This window comes from Ambystoma mexicanum, chromosome 6p (genome assembly GCF_040938575.1).
Source record: "Ambystoma mexicanum isolate Mex_15411 chromosome 6p, UKY_AmexF1_1, whole genome shotgun sequence".
NCBI lineage: Eukaryota > Metazoa > Chordata > Amphibia > Caudata > Ambystomatidae > Ambystoma > Ambystoma mexicanum.
Window position 1 is genome coordinate 623621316 of NC_090935.1, and position 19924 is coordinate 623641239.

The following is a 19924-nucleotide window of genomic DNA, read 5'->3' on the forward strand; positions in this document are numbered from 1 at the left end:
GGTGGGGGTGGTGGGGAACATGAGTTGGACATGGGTGGGGGCCTGCTGGCAGGTGCCCCACAGTGCTGGGGGGTGGGGGGGTGGGGAACATGAGTTGGACATGGGTGGGGGCCTGCTGGCAGGTGCCCCTCAGTGCTGGGGGGTGGGGGTGGTGTGGAACATGAGTTGGACATGGGTGGGGGCCTGCTGGCAGGTGCCCCACAGTGCTGGGGGGTGGGGGTGGTGGGGAACATGAGTTGGACATGGGTGGGGGCCTGCTGGCAGGTGCCCCACAGTGCTGGGGGGTGGGGGTGGTGGGGAACATGAGTTGGACATGGGTGGAGGCCTGCTGGCAGGTGCCCCACAGTGCTGGGGGGTGGGGGGTGGTGGGAGACATGGGTGGGGGCCTGCTGGCAGGTGCCCCACAGTGCTGTGGGGTGGGGGTGGTGGGGAACATGAGTTGGACATGGGTGGGGGCCTGCTGGCAGGTGCCCCACAGTGCTGGGGGGGTGGTGGGAGACATGGGTGGGGGCCTGCTGGCAGGTGCCCCACAGTGCTGGGGGGTGGGGTGGTGGGGAACATGAGTTGGACATGGGTGGGGGCCTGCTGGCAGGTGCCCCACAGTGCTGTGGGTGGGGTGGTGGGGAACATGAGTTGGACATGGGTGGGGGCCTGCTGGCAGGTGCCCCACAGTGCAGGGGGGTGGGGGTGGTGGGGAACATGAGTTGGACATGGGTGGGGGCCTGCTGGCAGGTGCCCCACAGTGCTGGGGGGTGGGGGTGGTGGGGAACATGAGTTGGACATGGGTGGGGGCTTGCTGGCAGGTGCCCCACAATGCTGGGGGGTGTGGGTGGTGGGGAACATGAGTTGGACATGGGTGGGGGCCTGCTGGCAGGTGCCCCACGGTGCTGGGGGGGGTGGGGGTGGTGGGGAACATGAGTTGGACATGGGTGGGGGCCTGCTGGCAGGTGCCCCACAGTGCTGGGGGTGGGGGTGGTGAGAGACATGGGTGGGGGCCTGCTGGCAGGTGCCCCACAGTGCTGGGGGGTGGGGGCGGTGGGGAACATGAGTTGGACATGGGTGGGGGACTGCTGGCAGGTGCCCCACAGTGCTGGGGGGTGGGGGCGTGGGGAACATGAGTTGGACATGGGTGGGGGCCTGCTGGCAGGTGCCCCACAGTGCTGGTGGGTGGGGGTGCTGGGGAACATGAGTTGGACATGGGTGGGGGCCTGCTGGCAGGTGCCCCACAGTGCTGGGGGGTGGGGGTGGTGGGAGACATGGGTGGGGGCCTGGTGGAGGCTGCCCCTGGTGGCTGGGGGGTGGGGGTGCTGGGAGACATGGGTGGGGGCCTGGCGGAGGCTGCCCCTGCACTGCTGGGGGGGTGGGGGTGGTGGGAGACATGGGTGGGGGCCTGGTGGTGGGTGCCCCTGCACTGCTGGGGGGTGGGGGGGTGGGAGACATGGGTGGAGGCTGCCCCTGGTGGCTGGGGGTGGGGGTGGTGGGGAACATGAGTTGGACATGGGTGGGGGCCTGCTGGCAGGTGCCCCACAGTGCTGGGGGTGGGGGTGGTGGGAGACATGGGTGGGGGCCTGGTGGAGGCTGCCCCTGGTGGCTGTGGGGTGGGGGTGGTGGGAGACATGGGTGGGGGCCTGGTGGAGGCTGCCCCTGGGGGGTGGGGGTGGTGGGAGACATGGGTGGGGGCCTGGTGGTGGGTGTCCCTGCACTCCTGGGGGGGCGTGGGAGATATGGGTGGGGGCCTGGTGGAGGCTGCCCCTGGTGGCTAGGGGGTGGGGGTGGTGGGGCACATGAGTTGGACATGGGTGGGGGCCTGCTATCAGGTGCCCCACAGTGCTGGGGGGTGGGGGTGGTGGGAGACATGGGTGGGGGCCTGGTGGAGGCTGCCCCTAGTGGCTGGGGGTTGGGGGTGCTGGGAGACATGGGTGGGGGCCTGGTGGAGGCTGCCCCTGGGGGGTGGGGGTGCTGGGAGACATGGGTGGGGGCCTGGTGGAGGCTGCCCCTGCACTGCTGGGGGGTGGGGGTGGTGGGAGACATGGGTGGGGGCCTGGTGGAGGCTGCCCCTGGTGGCTGGGGGGGTGGGGGTGGTGGGAGACATGGGTGGGGCCTGGTGGAGGCTGCCCCTGGTGGCTGGGGGGTGGGGGTGGTGGGAGACATGGGTGGGGGCCTGGTGGAGGGTGCCCCTGCACTGCTGGGAGGGTGGGAGTGGTGGGAGACATGGGTGGGGGTCTGGTGGAGGCTGCCCCTGGTGGCTGGGGGGTGGGGGTGGTGGGTGCCCCTGCACTGCTGGGGGTGGGAGACCTGGGTGGGGGCCTGGTGGAGGCTGCCGCTGGTGGCTGGGGGGTGGGGGTGGTGGGGAACATGAGTTGGACATGGGTGGGGGCCTGCTTTCAGGTGCCCCACAGTGCTGGGGGGTGGGGGTGGTGGGAGACATGGGTGGGGGCCTGGTGGAGGCTGCCCCTGGTGGCTGGGGGGTGGGGGTGCTGGGAGACCTCGGTGGGGGCCTGGTGGAGGCTGCCCCTGCACTGCTGGGGGGTGGGGGTGCTGGGAGACATGGGTGGGGGCCTGGTGGTGGGTGCCCCACAGTGCTGGGGGGGTGGGGGTGGTGGGAGACATGGGTGGGGGCCTGGTGGAGGCTGCCCCTGGTGGCTGGGGGGTGGGGGTGGTGGGAGACATGGGTGGGGGCCTGGTGGAGGCTGCCCCTGGGGGGTGGGGGTGCTGGGAGACATGGGTGGGGGCCTGGTGGAGGCTGCCCCTGCACTGCTGGGGGGTGGGGTGCTGGGAGACATGGGTGGGGGCCTGGTGGTGGGTGCCCCACAGTGCTGGGGGGGTGGGGGTGGGGGTGGTGGGAGACATGGGTGGGGGCCTGGTGGAGGCTGCCCCTGGTGGCTGGGGTGTGGGGGTGCTGGGAGACATGGGTGGGGGCCTGGTGGAGGGTGCCCCTGATGGCTGGGGGTGCAGGGGGACATGCGTTGGTGGGCAGTAGTGCAAGTTGACATGTGGGTTGGCTGGGGGTCATGGCCATGGTGGATGGTGTGCCTGCAGGACATGTGCAGGGTAGGCCCCTGTGGTGTGAGCCACCTGCAGGGGCCGTGGAGGGTATAGAGGGAACACCTGGGAGGACCCACACGTGCAATTCACGTGTGGTGCTCCCCGCGCACCCCTGTAATACACGTACCCTGATGGAATTGCATGTGGAACTTCCCGCGCACCCCTGAAATGCGCGTACCCTGCTCGCACGGGCCCAATCGCGTGTGGAACTTCCCACACACCCCTGGAATACACGTACCCTGATGGAATCGCGTGTGGAAATTCCCACGCACCCCTGGAATACACGTACCCTGCTGATGTCACGTGTGAAACTTCCCCCACACCACGAAATACACAGACCCTGATGAGATCGCGTGTGGAACTTCCCGCGCACCCCTGAAATACACGTGCCCTGCTGATGTTGCGTGTGAAACTTCCCCCGCACCCCAAAATACACGTACCATGATGAAATCGCGTGTGTAATTTCCCGCGCACCCCTGAAATACATGTACCCTGCTAAAATCGCGGGTGGCACTTCCCGCGCACCCCTGAGATACGCGTACCCCCAATCGTGTGTGGAAATTCCTGCGAACCCCTGAAATACACGTACCCTGCTGAAATCGCGTGTGGCACTTCCCGCGCACCCCTGAGATACGCGTACCCTGCTCGCACAGGCCCAATCGCGTGTGGAAATTCCCGCGCACCCCTGAAATACACGTACCCTGCTGAAATTGCGTGTGGCACTTCCCGCGCACCCCTGAGATAAGCGTACCCTGCGGAAATCGCGTGTGGAACTTCCCGCGCACCCCTGAAATACGCGTACCCTGCTCGCATGGGGCCAATCGCGTGAGGTACTTCCCGCGCACCCCAGTGATACACGTAGCCCGCTTGCCGTGCTGGTACAGGGTTAGCGCAGCTCTTTGCACTGGATTGGGTATATTGATGGCTTTTCCCTGCGCGAGAGGCGTTCTTGGGGGCGTAACTGGCGCTGCTGCAGGGTCGCTGCGCCACTGTGCGCCACGGCTGGTTTTGGTGGCTGGAATCCATGAATACGCTGTGCGCGGAAATAGATTTTAGCGCACGCGGCTGGCGCAGGGATTCGCACGCGCACACTGTGCGCTAGCCGCGTGCGCCACTTGTGCGCTGAATTCTATGAATTACCCCCTTAAACTTTACAGTTTCAAGTATTGCAGTGTTTATGTTAAGTAACAAAAACAGAGAGGGTATTGTTGAAAGTGAGGCGTCTGCCAGAGCGTGAGTACATTCATGGCCACTAAGAAATGTACCAGTGCCACATTGTTCTGTGCGGGACTTAATTGAGATATATAACGCCTGTATTACTCCCAAGTATTTTATATGGCACATAAACTTACCTGATGGTTACAATTAACTGGCTGGATCAGTTAGAGATCAGGTTATGGAGAACAGCACTGGGACTTCCTGTGTGCTGCCCCATACAGGCAATAAGAATTGAATTAGATATTATATCATTAAAACGTTCCTACAATTAAAACGTAGCACACTAAGATAACCATATATTACACCTATTCAGTTATATGTTAAAATCAAATTCTCAAAAAACGAGGCCAGGAATTTGCTCAGGCCTGCGATAGATATCGTGCAGATATAGTTTCAATTGTGATTTGTCCGGGGGCTTCACACCTTGCACTTAAATAAGAAAGCAATTTTGTGGGACAGAGTCAAGAATGTAACATAATTAGCACAAAAAAAGTTATAATATTTGAAACCACATCGCTATTTCACTATTTTATTTTAATAAAAGCCGAAAACCGTACAGGCATCAGGGCTTGACAAAAACACTGAAGTCAAGAACATGAAGCACAGGGCTGCTGACAGATACTGGGGCAGAGAGAAAAGACATGTTTATGCATATTTGTTTATAATTCAAACAAGTATGTTTTCAGACTTTTCCGAAAGGATAATAGATTTCTTTCTAGACGCAAGTATGGAGAGAAGGTATTCCAAGTAATAGATGCAATGTATGGAAATGATTCGCCATTAGATTTTATCTATTTGGGGCGTGGGCAGCTCAGCAACATATTACTCGAGCACAGCATTTTATTTGGCTGGTAGATTGTTTATTTATTTTGTTTTTATGGCGCGCCACACATCCGTAGGTCTCAGGGCGCACACAAAACACACACAGGAAGCTGGATCAGAAGGAGAGCACAGAGGAGAAGTTCAGTTTATGCAAGATTGAAAAGCCGAGTCTCAATATTTATATGTATCTCTTTTTCAGGTAATCCGGTGCTGCACCATAGACTGCCTTATGGACTAAGACCACCGTCTTAAATTAAAATTGCACTCTGGCCTTGATTGGACGCCAATGGAAAGATTTTTGATATGCTGTAATATGTCCCCCCCCCCTTGGAACTTGGTTTATGATGCAATTATCCACATTTTGAACAACTTGGAGTGCGTGCATGCTTTTCATGGAAGCACCGCCCAACAGGGAATTACAATAATCCACTCTTGGTAGAATTGTGACTCTTGCCAACGTTTCATAACTTTCATCTGAAATCATTGGTCTGATTTTCCTCAGTAGCTTCAGATGATAATGTGCATTGTGTACGATCCCATTGACTTGTGCCTCAGAGCTAAAGCTACAATCCAAGTATGTAGCTAGAGTTTTTACTTTTGTTTGTGTCTTGAAATAATATCCATCCAACAAGAAATGTGCATATTTAGGGTCTAATTTAGACCTCATATGTATTGAACCAAAAAGTAGCAGTTCCATTTGGGCATCGTTTAGACACATCCTGTGCTTTGTCGTCGCTATTTTAAAAGTGGCATTCACTTTACTGGTGTCCTGATCGTAATCCCCTCCAGTTTCAACAAAAGCAGAGTATCATCAGCATAATTTGTAAAATGGATGTTAAATCTAATGGGATGCTAATTAGGTTTATTTGACAACTTGTGATTAGATGTACTGCCCTCACTGATGATATTGCACCCCAGACTCAGAAAACAGCTATCTAAACGGTTGTGCAACACGTTGCCCTACGCTGTGTAATTTGTACATAGAAGGACCTATAGTAAATGTGTACGCAACTTGGAACATATTGGCACAGGTGTATTTTGGTCTGTATGTTTATCTGGTACACCAATTGCCCTGATAAGTTAGCTTTCCGGCCTTTGGATAGCTATTCTGCAGAAATTAGATATTTAACAAATCACAAATAACTGAATGACTATTGTCACTAGCAATAATAGAAAGTAATTGGATATATATGAACGCAATATAGCATTTGGAACAAAATGCACCATGTAAGGCAATGAATGTATTTGATGTATTGATAGAATGTAATTTTAATATTATAAAAATGCATATATGTTTTATGTCTATTTTGCTTTATGGGATTTTAATTGTTTATACATTAGTGCAGAAAGTTATTTTAACTGTAGAACACTTAAGTATTTATTTTTAAAAAAATAGCCCTGTATTAACAAGCATAGTTTTCCAAGAGAAAACACAAAAAAATTCCAGGAAGGGGATAAAGGAATCATTGGTTGACATGGTCGGGAAAACCTGCAGTAATGGCAAATCAGGGGAGAAAAGGGAACAGAAAACAATCAATTGTTGTAAGTAACGAGTCAGAAAGAAATGCAGTAAATTCAGAATCATAGAACCCACGGTTTACCGTATCTCGGTTTTGACTCCTGGTTAGACACTTCTCCCAAAACATCTTTAAATGCCGACAGATGATATTAGGGCTGTCTCAAATTCATCCTTATTCATGAAAACATTACAGAAAGGTATTGTTCTTGTAAGTCTCAGTTCCTAATTAATAAGTCAGGAACCAGGGCCTCATTACAAATATGGCGGTGTGGGAATAAAACAGTGGCAATGCAGTGTTAACCCTGTTACCTCTGCATTACCACACCACCGTACTACAACTTTGGTAAAACAGAGGAAAATCCTCCAGAACATGCTGGAGGTAATTCTGCCGCTTTACCGTCAAAAATCGGCGGAATTACCTATAGACTGCATAGATGGGGACTAGCACTGCCATACCACCATAGGTACTCAAGCAGTAATTCCGCTGGACCAAGTGGCCGTGACAGTAAATCTGTGTTGAGATATGTTAGGGAGAATTCTCAAAAATGTGCTAATTCCTCTCTACCTTAGAGACACCCAGCTCTTTTGCTGAACTTTGGGACTTTGGACTTTTAATTCTAATTTCTTTGTGTTTGTTTCTTTTGGTTATGGAGTCTAACCAATTCCATAGGCATCTTCTTTTGCAATTGTCACACAGCACCCTCGGTGCAGTGACACAGGGAAGCCTTTTAGGCTTTCCCAAGGTTTAGCTACCTTCTCTGGGATAAACTACTGTTTCCCAGAATAAGTAAAGTGAAATTGACTTTACTAGTCTTTTAAATTCTTAGACCCAGCACACCCTATTTTACAATAGAGTGCTGGAGGAGTTACTTAGTATCCCTGTGTATAGATACTCATGTAGCAGTCAAATGCTACCTGTAGAGATCAGCAATATCATTTGCGGTGCTAGGCTGCGCGTGCTGTCACGCGAACCCCTGTTCCTTTGTTATGATTCGGGGACTGGAGTTTGTGTGACAGCAGTGTCGGTTGGTGAGAGACGGAGAAAGGAGTGGTGCCGGCGGGCTTGTATAAATAAACTAAGCAAACTTACTTCGTGTTGCCATTGCCTTGTTTTTACATTTGTTGACGAGGAAAAAGAACTCCCTACGAGCCCGTGGCGGAGCGCCATCCACAACAAGACACACGCGGTGGGCTCCGGTGCCTCCTGCATCTCTCATACCCAGAAGAGAGCGCAGTGCGAGGTGCCGGCGGGGACCTGCAGTCTGCTCGCTCTCCGTCGGAAACGGCATTGGGATCTCCGGCCCCGCTACCTGTCCTCTGACGGTTTCCAGGTGAGGAGAGGCGCAGGGGTAGCGGGGAGGAGATCGGACCGAACTGGGCGATCGTCGAGGCCACACAAGCAGCGCGGCTCGCAAAGGCGCACTCTTGTAGCCACGCCTTTTTGGCACATCCTTTGAGCTAGAAAAACAAGCCCTAATGTCACAGGAAAAGAAAAAATAAATAAACGAATACCCAAACTAGTTCGATACTGTATAGTGGGAGTCAGCAGAGAAGATTGTTAAGGAAACTTTATGTTTGAGTCGTGCTGAAGGCATAGTAAGGAAGAATACATATACACAATAATTGCTGCTCCAAAAAGAGTAAAAGTACTGTCCAGAGTTATATACATTCTGAATAGTCAAGAAGAGGCTAGGGGTGCCAGGACGTTGGAAACATGGCAGCAGCTAGCATGGCCCCTCCTCCACCTTTTTTAAAGGAACCAGGTGTTCCACCTATAAGATGGGACAGGTGGAAGAAACTTTTTGACACCTGGTGGCAATTGGAGGGGATACATTTGCTGCAGCAAGAAAGGAAGCAATACTTCTACACAATCTGGGCACGGAGGGTCGCAGTGTATATGATGGTCTTCCACAACCTCCTCAAGAAGGCCAAGGAGAAGTGGATCAGTATACTCAAGCTGAAAAAAAACTGGAAATTCATTTTGAGGCAAAAAAAAACAACGTTTGAGAGAAACAAATTTTTCCAAAGGATACAGGATCCCAGTGGACCAGTGGAGAATTTTATTGCAGCGTTAAGGTCTTTGAGTCACACCTGTGAATTTGGGCAATTGACAGATTCGCTGATACGGGATCAGTTAGTAAGGTGCACTAATAACCTGAAAATTCAGGAAAGATTATTAACGAAGATGCATCCCTGGAAGTAGCAGTGTAGACTGCCAGAAGCATGGAGCAAACCCATAAGTACATGGCGACCATGAAAGGAGAGAAACAAGAAGGTGAAGTGGTAGCTGTGAGAGGAAGCAGGAGAATCAATACAAATAAAGAGACCAAGTGCTACAAGTGTGGAAGTAATCGGCATCTATCCACGAGCGCATTTTGCCCTGCGAGAAATGTTTCATGTTTAAAATGCAAAAAGAAGGGACATTTTGCAAGAGTCTGCAGGGAATCGAATCAAGTACACTATATTGAGACTGGTACTAGAATTCCAGAACAAGAAGAAAATGAGTGTGGTCCAGAATTTGCAAATGAAGCATGTGCTGGAGATAGCGGAAGTGTCAAGTAAAGGGAGTTCTCCTACAGATGTATTCATGATAGATGGAAGAGTTGTCACACTTAAAGTGGATAGTTGCTCGCCTTGGACTTTAATGTCCAAAAAGACTTATGAGAACTGTCTGCGAGGCTCAATCAACGATCTTAAATAGCACACCATAGAGCCATATGCCTATGGCAATGTGAAGATTGAGATTTTAGGAAAATTTGAGGCAAAGAAGTTGAGTCCGATGTATATGTGACAAGGGAAGGATCTTCCCTAGTAGGGTGGAGTGAACAGCATACATTGGGTATTCGTATACAAGCAAATGCTGAAGAGCTGGTTACTATTGCAGAAGTTAATGACAAGTGGGAAAATAAGTTTCCGGATGTGTTCCAAAGAGAGTTGGGATGCTCAAGGGGTTTGAGCATGAAATTTGTATGAAGGCTGGAGCTATACCAAGAGTGCATAAAGTGATGCCTGTACCTCATGATTCGAGAGAAAAATTGAAGGCAGAAATAGAGACTTTGTTGCAGAAGGGAATCATAGAGCAAAGTGAGAGTTCGGAGTGGTTATTGTCTATTGTGGTGGCAATGAAACCTAATGGACAATGAAGACTTTGTGTGGACATGAAAGATCTCAATAAGAATATACTTGTCGCCAGGCATCCTCTACCAATAATTGGGGATACATTGTCAACACTTAAAGGAGCTGAAGTATTTTCGGTGATCGACCTTTCTCAAGCATACCACCAGATTCCGTTGAAAGAAAACTGCCAGCATCTGACTGCGTTCATAACGCCCTTTGGAACTTTCAAATATTGCAGAATGCCTTTCGGGCTTGCTTCTACGGCTTCGGTGTTTCAGAGTGATGGATACTATATTGGATGGGATAGAGAACATTGTGAAATTTCAGGATGATGTACTTATATGTGCAAATAGCGTGGTTGAACATGAGGTCTTGACAAGAGTGTTGAGCAGATTGTCTGATGTTGGTTTGACCGTGAGGAGAGACAAGTGCAAAATAGGAGTTGATAGAGTGGAATATCTCGGACATGAAATTGATAAGAGTGGAGTGAGACCTAAGAAATGTTTGGTGGAGGCAGTAAAAAGTGCGCCTGTACCTTCTAATAAAGATCAAGTGAGGTCCTTTTTAGGTCTTGCGGAATACTATCATACATTTGTTAAGGATTTTGCGATGGTCTCCAACCCATTAAGAATGTTGCTGAAAAAAGGTAACAAGTTTGAATGGTCCTCTGAGTGTAGTATAGCATTTAAAAGCATTAAGGATGCGATTAGTAAAGCTCCCTCAATTGGAAAGTTTGATTCTTCAGATAAAACTGTGTTGGTGGTAGATGCTAGTGTGTTAGGACTAGGAGCCACCTTAATACAATATGACAGTGAAAATGAAGAAAGGGTAATTGCCTTTTGCATCAAGGGCGTTGAAGGGAGCGGAGAGTAAATATTCTGTTATTGAAAGGGAGACGTTGGCTATGTTCTGGGCCATCATGCACTTTAAGTATTTTTTGTGGGGCATGCATTTTATTGTTAGATCTGACCACAAGCCACTAGTGCAACTATCTGAGAGTGGAAGGTGGGCTTCAGGTTCTCCCAGGATAAGCAAATGGGGATTAGGTTTACAGGTGTTTAATTTTGAGATGAGTTTTCTACCGGGGAAAAAAATGTAGTGGCGGACTGTTTGTCCGGGTTACCCATTGAGGACATTCCAGTTAATGTTGGTGAAAGTGAAACAGAGGAATCAGTTCTAGCCGAGGTTTTTGGTGCGATAAGTGAGGAGACGTGGTCAAAAGGAGAAGAGTCTGATTTGGAACTTAAATTAGTTAAGGAGTGGACTGTGAAGGGATGGCCTCAAAAGAAAACATTGGAGAGAAAATGTGATGTTTGGTGGGAGTTTAAGGAGGAATTGAACATTTATGACAATAAGCTAAGGAGAGGGAGATGGATTGTTCCTCCGGAGTCAGTCAGGTTCAGTCTGTTAGAATTGGCTCATGAAGGCCACCCAGGTGAAAGTGCCATGAAAAGGAAACTTCGGAAAAATTATTGGTGGCCGAAGATTGACAAAATGACTGAGAGATGGGTGAAAGATTGTGTATTGTGTCAGACAAGTGACAAGACTAAAATAGTATGTGAGACTATGTTGGTTCCTAGCTCTGTTCCAATTCAACCTTGGTCAAAAGTTGCTGTGGATATCATGGGGCCTATTAGAGGTTTGGGAGGGGGTCTAAGGTTTTTGTTCTTACTTGTTGATTATCATTCAAAATGGGTTTGAGTGGGAGGCGGTCAAAGAAGTCACTGCAGGAGAGTTGATAGCATTTTTGGAGAAAGTATTTCTTAGAGAAGGAGTGCCAACTGAACTAGTCTCGGACAATGGTGTTCAGTTTGTGTCAGAAGCTATGAAATAATTTCTGGCTAGTTACAGCATAAGACACATCAAAACGGCATTGTACCATCCAAGAGCGAATGGTCTGGTTGAGAGGGTCAACCAATGGTTGAAAGAAGGTTTACAATTGGCAATGAGAAAGGGGCAACCTTGGAGAGAGGTTTTGCATGTGATGACATGGAGTTATGTAACCACGCCACATTCGGTGACGGGTTTCACCGTTTGTATCCCTCAAAGGGAGGGAACAAGGAACCAAATTGTGTCCGGGCTGGTTGGGTGTAGCCAAGGTAGTTCAAGTGGATAGAGCACAAATAATGAAACTCGTAAATGCCAGCCAAGAAAAAAATATGGCAAATTTCAATGTTTGTGAGAAAGTGAAAGAACGTGAATGGAAAGTGGGGGAGAGAGTGTATGTGAAGAACCCCAGGTTGGTGAACAAATGTGTAGAAAGCAGATACTTGGGGCCAAAGAGGATGGAAGGGGGTGAAGTGTGGTCAAAAGGAAGGATTGCGAAAGTGCATGGCGTGAATAAGAGAGCAGGGAATGCAGAGAACCGTGGAAAGGTTGGGAGTGAAAATTGAGGTGTGTGGAGTGAGAACCAAAATCAGTAATTCTGGTAGGTTGAGGTCTCAACCGATATGGTTGTAAGACTATGTCAAGCGAGCTTTTACATATGAGTCAATCAAATTCCTATATGCATCATATTTGTTTCACAGTTCACTTTGTCGATTTCTGCTACTTGTTGTTCTGAAATGCATGAACATTATTTTGTTTAAAAATAGAAATGTATTGTTCCTATGTGAAATGTTTTTCTTTCTAAGGGGGGAGATATGTAGAGATCAGCAATATCATTTGCTGTGCTAGGCTGCGTGTGCTGTCACGCGAACCCCTGTTCCTTTGTTATGATTCGGGGACTGGAGTTCGCGTGACAGCAGTGTCGGTTGGTGAGAGACGGAGAAAGGAGTGGTGCCAGCGGGCTCATATAAATAAACTAAGGAAACTTAGTTCGTGTTGCCATTGCCTCGTTTTTACACTACCCTTTTCTCTCAGAATGGCTGGTGGCAGTGGTTTTACAACGAACTACCATGATTTTTCCTGACCGTGAACTATTCGTAGCTCCGGTAACGTTAAGTCGCCGTAGCCATGTTTTTTCAAGATGATGTCTGATCCCCCTTTGTTAAAACAGGTCCCAGTCTTCTTTTTTCACCATTTCTTTGTGAAACGGTCCTTCTAGAGGTTTTCTCTGCGCACCAAACCAGGTTTGGTCTCTTTGTTCATTCGCCTTTGGCGGGCTTCAGGAGTGAAGACCGCCTCTGGTGCCCGAGTGTCTGGGGTGGGCAGGAAGTGAGGTAGAAGACTAAGCACAGGGAGTTTCGGGCACCTTCAAGACCCAAATGCACTCTGTGGTGATTGGCTAGCTGACTGTCCGGCAAGGACAGCCATCCTGCTGGGTGAGTGGCAGCTTGGCTGGAATTAATTGGAGAGAACTAAATAAAAGGCGAGTCACTTGGCTTGGAAGGCAGAGTCGACCACTGGAACAAAGGAACCGAAGAAGAGCTTGAAGAGGACGGCTGCTGCAACTCCTGGACCGTTGGTTTGCCCGGTGAAGCCCTGTTGCAGGTCCGAATCGCCAGTTCACATTGACAGAGAAGCCCCTGCAAGGAAGACTTCTCCCTTTTGAGTTGGTGGGACCAATCAACTCGCAAGTAAGCCACCTAGACCCCTATCTCGGAGCTGGTGGAATTTCCTCAGAGTTGCTGCAGGAAACCGTAGGACCAAGGAGAGGGACACCAGTTTGTGTGCTTTACTCACAGCCACCAAAGTTTGCCAAGTGCTAGCTTTTTGACTAGTGCCAGTGCAGTGCAGGAGTTCCCCAGCGTCCTCCCTCTTATCCCCACGACTGAGGCACAGGAACAGCGAGACCTGCAGGAACTGCCAGAAACAGAAGTCATCAGTTGCCTCTTTTTCTTCATTGCAAGGTACTGTGAAATAAGACTGAGAGTACTTACCTCCTTCCGGTGAAAGTGCTTGAAACTTTTGCAGCTCGCAGGCCTAATCAGCTTGTGACCCAACATAAGATTCTCCTTTTTACAAACTACTTCCAAGAACTTGTGCATAGACTTTACAGTTTACTTACCAGAACCGCTTTATCCTATCCAAGACTTCAGCCCATTGACTTTGGCCTAGCCTATTGAATTGAATTGACTCTTCTGGTGAACTCAAAAGTATTTGCACTATCCAAGAATAATTGTAACCTTTCATGTTCTAATAATCTTTGCCTTTTACTCCTCCTGAAAATTATTCTGAAATGGTATTGAAGTATATTTGTGTGTGATTATATTGCCTCCTTCTAATGAATGTTTTATAACAGACAGATAAATGAATAAGTATTTATCAAAGAAACCTTGAGTATAAGAGTTTATTCGAACACTTGTGATTTTAGACCTGTGTGTAACATCACGATTTCAGGAAGGCTTTATAGCAAGTTGCTCTACCAGGCGACTCCTTAATATCCCTTATAAATCATATGAAGTGCGTAAATAATGACCACAAAGTAATAGAAATCCAACAGGTACTGTAAATGTCGCAGGTCACTGGATTAGGACGGTAATAATGCCTAACCGTCAGCCAAATATGTAGTAAAGAAAGGGAAAACTCCAGGACTCCGCGCCATTGAGTATATGTATACTTGATTTTAATGGTCAATCAAACCAAAAAATGTGCCCTTTTTAAATTGATTACACGTGTTTCGGCTCGCCTGAGCCTTTTTCAAATCTGGGCTATTAATGTGCACAAAAACGTATTGATTAAGAAATTACACAAATTAATCCATGAAATACATAGAAGAAAGAAAAATAAAATAATGGATGTGAATAATCATCATTTGTACAATCATTGTAGCAACATCCCCCAAATTGTGAAGGTGATACAAACAATAAGATAATAGACAGAAAAATGAGGGTTGGCGAAGGGGAGGATTGGTTGGGAACAAGAAAACAAGTCCAATAATAGTGCATTACAAGAACCACAGGAGAAAACCGAAATCCATTAGTTCAATTGTTGATATATGTGGTTCTCAAATCCAATTCCAGCATAGTGTATATAACAGCCCACAGGTTTGCTTACCCGTGGATAACGTGAAAAATCCATACGACTGTTGTCAAGTAAGTAATAGCGGGGTCAAATCCCGAAGTCCAAAAATCTGTAATCAGAATGTTTCGCATATTGCTAAATTAACAAATGTACCTAAAAAACCATGTTAATATGCTACATAGCATCCCTAGAAATTTCAGAGTTGTTACCTCTTGCTATTCTTAAAATGGATATATCATTGTACAGAAGTTCATAAACAATAGTCATCTGAAACATGGTAGGGTGTGAAGAGCCTTCGAAACACTAATGATCACTCAGCATTCAAGTACAGAGCAAACTGGCCAAGTCTAGTCCGTATGTTATTTCAAACAAAATACGCATACGGATCGCCATATTCCGGAAACAAAGTAATAATACAAAGATGTGTTGAACTAGTACACCCAAATCCTATCGCTAGATAGAATTCAGACTGGGGTTGCTAATAATGCAAGCAAAACGTACCCTTTTGTCTAGAATTGCATGCGCCGGCTGGACACGGGTTCCTGTCAGCCAACGCCATTTAAAAAACTGGGTAGATGTATGGTCACCATGGCAACGTGGTCACGCATTGCCATGGTGCACAAACACATCCAATCGCCCAGTCACTGGAAAAATGGCCGCCATTACTAAATGGTGATAAAGCCATGCCAATCCGATGTTACTTCTTGTTAATTCCGAATCACAAATAAACTTCATTAACTTATATGATTACTCCTTTAGTGCCTAATACTCCAACATAAAAAACGTAACACTTCCGGTGTTGAAATGGAAATCTTAGCAAGTACGTGCATTTTGCATTTGGATGTCCTCTAATAAATCTAAAAAAGCTGCTCTTAATTTTAGTGGCCACAACTGCCTGACCACTGTTATGAAAATAATATGCTGTTTAGCCCCTCGTAACTTCTGACCGCAATAGTGTCTGAGCACTATTGTATTACAGTAAACGAATACGGTGCAGTCTGCCAAAAGTAGGTTCACCATGCCAGACCGCATATATATATTGCAAATTCAATTTACAGATAACCGTTCATCACTCCAAATGATATTGTCTGAACACTGTATCATTACAGTGCAAGAATATATACATAGCGGTCTGCCAGATGCATTACACCATGCCCGACCGCATATATGTTGACATTTAATTTACAAATAGCCTTCAACAATAACAACGCATGAATTGATTGTAAATGATTAAATGTCAGCCCTTAATTCAGTTCAAGAGGAAAAATCTCTACATGTGAAAAGTGTCCTCGTGCCATGTCTAGTTAATAAAATGTAAAAATATCTAGTGCTCAAGAGGTGCTTACACCCTACATAACTCGAGTATGCAAATAAAGTGCAGTCGAGCTGTGTTACATCTACAGCTCTCATTGCAAAATACTGCATGAAAATTAAAATAGTTCAATCAACATAAGACCATGAATAAAGAAATGTACACGGGTTCATGTCCCAAGAAAAAAGAAAGATCATGATTGTATGCACCCTTGTGTGTGATTACTCAGCCAGGAGGTTAATCTACTGCACAATTTCAGGTAAATGTTAATTGACAGGAGGGCTTCAATTGGCTACTACTACAGGAATGACACCATCTCATTATCTCTATTGAGACCTGTTACAGTTGCATTAAAAAAACAAATAGCACGTACTTCAGTCTGTCTTAATGATTTTAACCTGTCACCTCCTCTTTTGTTAAGGGTGACATGTTGGAGACCGATAAATCTTATCTCAGATTAAGTATGTATTTGATGGAAATTTTGCCAATGATCAGCTAAGGGGAAAGATGGATCTTGACTACCAATTTTGGCCAGATGCTCACGTATTCTTACTCTTCTCTTTTAGTACTCCCAATATAAACCTTGTTACATACACAACTGATACCATAGGTGACAAATTTAGTTCTGCAATTGATTCCCTGTTTTATTGTCCAAAGTTTCCCATTCTCATCTTTAAATTCTGTAGTTTTCTCATATGCATATTTACATTGGGAGCACATGCCACATTTTCTAAAACCGCTCTTTCTTGTGTAGCCAAGTGGTCTGATTATCACTTTTAGTATCCGGTAATAAAGATGGACTAAGTATTGTCTTCAGTGTTCCTGCTCTCTTGTAGGTCATACGTGGCTAGTCACCTACAAAATGACTAATGTGCTCATCAAGTTTCAATAAGTACCAATGCCTCTTGAGTATTTTTAGGATTCTCTGATGATCTGTGCAATATTGCGTGATTAAACAAGGCCCATTTGCGGGCCCCCGCCATTCCAATCTCACATGGTTAGAGAATAATAAAACATCCAAAAGGTTGTAAAGGACCTGCTTGCCTTTTTCTGAATACTCGTCACTTCTCATGTTATAATGCAAATAACAGTTTCTACAGCTTATATTCCTTATATTCAGTCATTTGCCCGGTCAAATAGACTTCACAGGTAGCTGATATGGGTACATTTGCAAGGATACTAAAAAATGTGATATATATATATTTATTTTTTTTAAAGTGCTTCTGCGACACACAGATGGATTTTGTTATTCATGAACCGAGTAGTGTGTGCAGTGTGTACAAATAGGTTCGCAGATAGCATTTGTTAATCAGAGACTAAGTGCCTGATTCACAGAGTGTTTTCCTTTAGGTTTTTGCTATTATAAAACGTTTCTGTGAATTGGGCCCTTTGTGTTCAGTGGTACCCAAAAACAAAGGACGCAAATATTTGTTATGGGAACATTCAGCATGTTCTAGGTCTCTGTCTGACAAACACACAATAACGCCAGTTATCCTTTAGTCTGTTTGTATAGGTTTTTCTTCTGCCTTCTATACATTTCCCGGGCACATATTCTAAGGTGTGTTCGTTTTAAAACTATTATTTCCGCACTACTCTGACATTTGCTTTCACTTTTTGTGTTACTTTCAGACTACGATATTACGCCTGTTTCCACCCGCACAAGAAGTAGTCAACTGAAACGTCCAAAGATTGGTAGGAGAATACAGGAACCTGAGATGGAGGAGGATGATGGTGTTATCCAGACCTCTTTGGTTAGGTGAGATGCGCCTTTCAAAATGTCACTAATGCATGTTTGAGGCAATGCCAGCTGTATAAAGTGACTCTACCATAAGCCAGTTATGTTCACACAGATTTATGTGTACATTTTGCATATAACCAGAACATTTGTCAAAAGATGTTAATGAATTTGAATGATGCTAAATATTCCATTTTAGGAGTAAATGTCCAAAATGAAAGAAGGATGTTCCACAGCATGGCTTACATCATGTATGAAATGCATATGCCTTGCGTGTCTCGGTTGCAGAGTAAATTACCCTGCATCCGGTGCATGCCTAATTATTCAATGTCCATTGTGCATGAAAGGGCCTGGTTTGCTCCCCTGTACCCAGCCCCGGGTGTATTCTGGGTCCGCTCCCTTCCATCTACCAACTATGCCCACCTCTGTTGAGCTGAAATTATTGCAGTGAGGTTCTGTGTAGAAGCACAGATGGCAGTGTTCTCCTAAACAGCTGCGCTATTAGTGTCTGTTCGGCGCCAACATAAAATCTTCCAGCACCAAATACGGTACCCAACTATATGGCAAGGGCACGCAAGGGGGAGTTCCCTAATGCCCCACTTATCACTATAGTGTCCAACAATCTACCTTCGGAAGGTTTTATCGAACAAAATAGCCTGAGTTTAGTAACCAGTGAAGCAAGCATTGCCTGTCACAACCTTGATTTTGTAAGACCTCATCCAGAATATGCCAACTGTTAATTGGACGTTACGATTGGGGAACCCAGAAAGGCCCCCAAACTCAAGTCAGTGTTAACTGTACTGGCGGCCCATTATTTATGTCCTACAGGTACAGTACCTACAGTATGGAGAAAATTAGAGCACACGGCACAGAGTGAGCATGTTCAAGTCTCATGATCAAGGGGGGGCCTAGAAGTGGCACAGTATATATCCACGGGGTACCTAAATTGGCGGTGAACAAGAAAGAAACCAGGGATGCCCTATTAAACAAATGCCTACACTGGTTATGCACCGTTGGGGGTTGTTCTTTCGTGTCCAGGGAAGCCATGGTGGGTTGTTGTAGAGTGTCAAGTGAGGGCAAGAACCCCAATGACACTGTAAAACTGGAATTCTGGAACTGAAGAATGGCCAACGGTGTCCTGGGAAGAAGTGGGTGGGCTGGTCGGATGGCCGAGAGCAGGATCTCAATCAGCCCATACCCTCACCCAGGATTTGCTGGCCCACTTGGAACTACTCAACTCACCACTTCCCTAACTGGCGCAAACCTTACTCCTTTGGGGATGAGGTCTAGTGGGGACTAATGTGGTTGGTCGAGGGAGTCCGTGTTATTTCGATCTAGGCCATGATTATAATTAAGGGATCACCCAACCAGTGGGCTTTGCCACTGTTTCTCCTATACAATTGTTGCTCCTTTCCTCCTTTCTTCTTTTTTGACATGTTGCACTTTGTTTACTATGTATAATAATGTGATAGGATGTACTTTGATGGCCTGACAGCCGAATAAAGTTATATGATGATGATAACATTGCTCCTTATATTGTGGAGGTGTGATTCTTTAAACAACAAGCATTCAGGGTGAGCCCGTAAGTCGCAACAACCCCAAAAGAAACAGTTTAATAAAGATTTACACCAAAGCAATACATGTCATAATTCATACAATTAAATCAGAACCACAGATCAGTGAGTAGCAACACATTCCCAACATTTAACATACACTGTAATTAATAGCGAGAGTGACACATGGTACATGTTGAGAGTTTCCTTTGACTTCTCACCCGAAAGTTTCAAACGGGGGCGTGGGATTTTGTGCAGGTTTTGACAACACAACAATGAGTACTAGTTCTATGTTTCGTGCACTGTGCAAAATAAGTCATCAAGACTGTGTTTCGGCATAGAGCCTATTCGGTTGGCTGCAAGCTAGGTGGTTTTCATCAAGACAGGGAAGACAGGGAATTGCTGTCGGTTTTCAGGATGACTGTCCTGTGGTGGTATTCGTGCCTCAATGCTTCGGCACGTTGGTTCAATGATTAACTGGTTCCAGTGGTTTTCCATCTAATAGCCAGCTTTCTTTTTGTTTCTTCCTTCTTCTTGCATAGCCTAATATCATGATTTCAGATTTTGCAGCATTGGTCTGATCCAAGAGGAGCAAGTCATCCGCATACAGAAGTCTGCCCACCTCAGTACCTTTTAATTTTGATGGAAATAAGTTTGTTATCCGGTATCCATTTCATATCTTCTATAAAGAAGCTGAA

At 46.9% G+C, this 19924-nt stretch overlaps 1 protein-coding gene across 6 annotated transcripts in view; it reads left to right on the forward strand.

The window, feature by feature from the left end:
* Window positions 1-19924, forward strand: part of FAM169A (family with sequence similarity 169 member A) — a 988180-nt gene that overhangs the window by 686669 nt on the left and 281587 nt on the right. For all 6 annotated transcript variants that reach the window (XM_069627477.1, XM_069627479.1, XM_069627476.1 and 3 more), the window contains exon 10: window positions 17568-17694. In XM_069627477.1, coding sequence (XP_069483578.1) covers window positions 17568-17694 — 127 coding nt within the window. The remainder of the gene's footprint in view (window positions 1-17567; window positions 17695-19924) is intronic.